Source organism: Lytechinus variegatus, chromosome 3 (assembly GCF_018143015.1).
Source record: "Lytechinus variegatus isolate NC3 chromosome 3, Lvar_3.0, whole genome shotgun sequence".
NCBI classification, from domain to species: Eukaryota; Metazoa; Echinodermata; class Echinoidea; order Temnopleuroida; family Toxopneustidae; genus Lytechinus; species Lytechinus variegatus.
The window spans coordinates 10,787,238-10,791,782 of NC_054742.1; the positions used below are offsets into that span (position 1 = coordinate 10,787,238).

At 37.5% G+C, this 4,545-nt stretch overlaps 1 protein-coding gene across 1 annotated transcript; it reads right to left on the reverse strand.

Annotated features, from left to right (window-relative positions):
* Nucleotides 1-68: 68 nt before the first annotated feature.
* Nucleotides 69-2,917, reverse strand: LOC121411961 (atrial natriuretic peptide receptor 3-like). Its single transcript, XM_041604871.1, has 2 exons — nt 2,200-2,917; nt 69-130 (listed from the first exon to the last, which is right to left on the reverse strand). The coding sequence occupies exons 1-2, from the start codon at nt 2,915-2,917 to the stop codon at nt 69-71; spliced, it is 780 nt and encodes a 259-aa protein (XP_041460805.1).
* Nucleotides 2,918-4,545: the final 1,628 nt, after the last annotated feature.

The following is a 4,545-nucleotide window of genomic DNA, read 5'->3' on the forward strand; positions in this document are numbered from 1 at the left end:
CATTATATTAATTCCAATATTCGCACCCTATGTTGATTATACCACATATTGAAACGAGCCACGCTGCTCTATGACCTTTTACAGACACCATGGGGTTGGCCTAGTTGTAGATCTTTGGTAGCACAGGGAACTAGAGGGTGAACATGGTGAATGAGTCGATGGAAATTATTTCTCTCAACGTTGTGGTCATCGAAAGGTGTGATAATAATTTGTCATGTCGAACGTGGTTTCACACCTTCTTAGACAGTCTGTATTTGTGTTTGTCCGTTCATGTGAAAGGAATATCCTTACCTTTGGACTTTCTCTATACGAACATGGTTCATTTATAGCAGCAATACCTCTATTGCGTGAGGCATTGTACAGATGCCTTCTCCCATAATATAAAGATGATTTGTGAAATAAAATTATCATGTGGTTTATCAGTGCAGCAGGAATTATCACACGATTCAAATCTAATTTATCCATGAATGATTGAAGACAGAATGTTTAATGGAGAAATATTCTGAAAAGTACGTTATATGAATTGTTACATATGCATTTGAGATGCTATCTGAGCTTCTCTGAGAAGTTCGGTAATGAATAAAAAGGAATGCTCGGATTTGCCATGCACAAAGGCCGTAGTCGAGATGGATATACATGTAGAACATGATCAAAAGCGACTTCTTGCAAGTGGGTGTGTCTTATAAACAAAGATGTATGTAATATGATTTTCCTCTATACCAAACCTGGTCACAGTTTCTTGTAATAGTATATCCGGCATTTATATTTAATGTTTAGGTCTTTGATCATCGTTGGATGACCCAAATATGTGTAAAGCATCAACCATCAATCCCAAGCACTCCCCTCCCCCTAAACTTCAGAGGGCAAGTCTCTTTACATCGGCTAGACGCCCATGGATTGGTGGTGTTGAATCCGTCGATCTAGAGTATAATTATCTGCTATAGGGAGTAGGGCAACGATAGCTATGTTTTGTGTCAATTTTATTCTGTTTGAGATGATGGGAGTGATAATGATATCAGGATGGGAGTAATCGATAATGCACCCTACCTATTTCAGTCATTTTCAGCATGACTTTTAGGGAAACTTGGTTATTGTAGTACAAAGAAAATAAATGAATAAAAAAAAAATCGGGTGAATACATGTGTAGAGGTTTGTGGATGTATTCGCATCGCTTCCCCTTGGCGATGTGTGTAATGGAGTGGAAGTGTCAATTAAGATATTAAAATGATATTGTATTTTGCCTCTGGATCACTAGGTGAATGGAATATTGTTTTTAAAGACACCAATATCATGGAGAGGACTTTGAGGTGGACGAAACATAGACTCGCAAAGAGATTGCTGCTTTAAGCTTTAAACATGTTAAACCCTGTCCCGATTTTCTGTTTCTGTTTATGGTAACTCTCGTAGGAACTCGGCAGGACAGCATTTTTGCCGGTATATAACCAATTACCTAGGAAACATTTTACGTCTAGGTTAATCAGTCACAGTGGCTGATCTTATATAGACAGATATTACTCTCGGGCCTTTTTATCAAAGTAAAGAAAATGGCAGAGTAGGGATTCGCACTCACAACCTTGCTATTATGAGTCCAATGCTCTAACCACTGGACCACACGACCCGTATGTTTGAAACATTAAAATTTAAAAAAATGAAAAGCATGTAATTATTTTCTTGATTGATGGTTGGAAGATATGATGATAATGAAGGTAATGCCATGAAGACACCATCCTCAGTGAAAGTCATTGGCTTGGAGTAGTAAGAAGGTATCTTTAATGTATCGCTTCGAAATAGTCATAACTCACTCCTTTTTAAAATGCAATAAAGCACATGCATTTCAGCTGGAATGGCTGACATGTGTCCATCAGTGAATACACCTTTTTTATCAATACTTTCTTCTCTCCACGATATGACTGATTTGAATAGGAAGCACTTTGGTTACCTACACCCGCTGTCTTTGTGTTTTGTCATTCATAATCAAACCATGAAAATTCTACGATTATACAAATGTCTTAAACGGTGGTTGTTTCGCAAACATTTCCCCTTATAGGACTACAGTGAGTATTGATATAAAATAGTTGTAAACCTGCATGCTCATTAGCAATGTGTGGTTAATACCACAAAGAAAAAATAAAAATATTGATATAAAGCAACGCAAAGTGCGTAGTAGTAAAAAAAAATAAATGAAAGAAAACAACTTACCTCTGGCTCTTTTGCTCAACCCAATATCAATAAGGTATTGCGTGTAGTTTGGAGCATTTGGACTTACAAATTCATTTTCAGGTTCCATGAGGTTCTTTGAGAAAAAAATTCCAATGCCTTGATTGATAAAATAACAATCATTGAATATTGGATGAACCTCCTGGGTTATCATTAAGATTCGTCTGTAATTGAATTGGGTAGAAACTATGCTTCCAATCACCATGGCAGATTCTTGATAGTTCAGAAGAACTCTCGTAACATACAATTCCGTTTTATCTTTAAATCCGTTGGCGCCACATCCTGCCGACATCATACAGGTTTTCCACTGTGTGTTATACCGAGCAACAGGACTAGCCACAATATCACAAGCTGGTCCAAGTAAAAGATCTAGTCGACGCTGTTTATCGGTTTGCACCATGTTTTCCATAGCACGAAGAGGACCAATCGACGCTGCACATTTAGAATCCATGACTTTGATATTAGCAGTGACATTAGGCAGAAGTGCCTTGATTCGATCACTTTTAAAAGCCCAGCGCACTCCAGGAACTACCCGAGGGAGAGAGTATGGGAAATCATTATCCATGGGCAACAGAACTCCTACGTTGACTTCAAATTTAGGACCGGAATTTTCATCTTCATCCTCAATTTCGTTAGCCAAAGATCCTGATCGCAATCCTGATGCTAGTAAAACCACGAATAAAAACCAGTAATGGGCCATTTTGGCAAAATAGCCAAGTCCAGCCACTACGACTGACCAAAAGTTACTTTGGTAGCTGCAAGAGCTATGAATGAAGTTGACCGAGTCCACCTGCTACGACTCCTTGCGAGATCGTATCATGTTAAAGACAAGAAAAGATCAAATTCGGTGTTAATGGAAAAGTTTTGCGCTTTTCGAAACTCCGCTATCTATAGACGATTGCAAACCACCATCAATAGATTGAATATCAGCGTGCGAGAGGTTGCACGTGAAATTAATGGAGTGATCGTAAGGAATAACTCTTCAGTATCTGTATCTCTCGCTGTGACCACACAGGCAAGTGATCCAATGAAATGAAAGGCGCGCGGTATGTGCGCAGGGGACTGCCCAACCAATCAAAGACACATTACAACACGATAGTCTCTTTACCAGACTGCCACACTATACTAAGTTCTGCACGAAGACGTACCTGAATCCACAAGAACTCAAAAGATTTCATGTGAATTGTTAAAAAAAGGAAATTTTATGACATTAAACCTGAAAATAAAAATTGTATTTTCTTATGATTATGTTGGGATATGCATGATATCATTCCATTCCATGTGGAGCGTTGTGGCCCAGTGGATTAGTCTCCGGACTTTGAAACAGAGGGTCGTGGGTTCAAATCCCAGCCATGGCGTAGTTTCCTTCAGCAAGAAATTTATCCACATTGTGCTGCACTCAACCCAGGTGAGGTGAATGGGTACCTGGCAGGAATTTGTTCCTTGAAATGCCACAGCGCTGTAAAAGGCTGCGGGGCTAAAGCCAGGGTAATAATATCCAAGTCCTTTGGAAGCGCATAGAGACGTTATTTATAATGTGTTATGCGCTATACAAGAACTGTCTATTATTATTATTATTTATATTTGGATTGGCATTAATAAAAAAAAAATCATACATGCGATACACGTGTTGGTTCCAATTAGAAGAAAAAAATCATTTTGCATAATGATTGTTTGCAATAATATATGACATTAACATTCATTGTATATTGTCAAATAATAGACAGTGTAAATACTCAACATGTTGGAGTAATATTACACTCTAAAAAACGATGAGCTACATTAGCTCTTAAAGAGCGTGTATAGTGACTGCACTTCGGAGTGCTGATTTTTCTCGTTCAAATTTGAACTAGACAAAAGCAGCACTCCGAAGTGCAGTCACTATACACGCTCTTTAAGAGCTAAATTAGCTCTTCATTTTTAGAGTGTACTTCTAGCCAAATATTCAAGTTAAATAGTCGCGTTTGACAACGGAATTCGTACATCTCTTGCAATTTAAACATATTTCCATGCAGAAAATAACATGTCCTCAAGAAATGTCATAATCTCTTTCTTTTACTCACATTATAATGGAATCATTCTCAGTCGTCTAATTGTATATGGATCAATATTACAGCAATGATTAATTACCACGTAATCAATATCACACCTCCAAAAATGAATTGTACAACAATTAGCCATTATTGAATTAGAATTCCACAATTTCCACAAATTACAGACATGATAATATTTACATATTATGTGAAATCAAAATATGCGCAATGTTTACGTTTAGCAAACATATAAAAATTGCGATTTCACAAATCAATTTTTCATTTGATTGAAAGG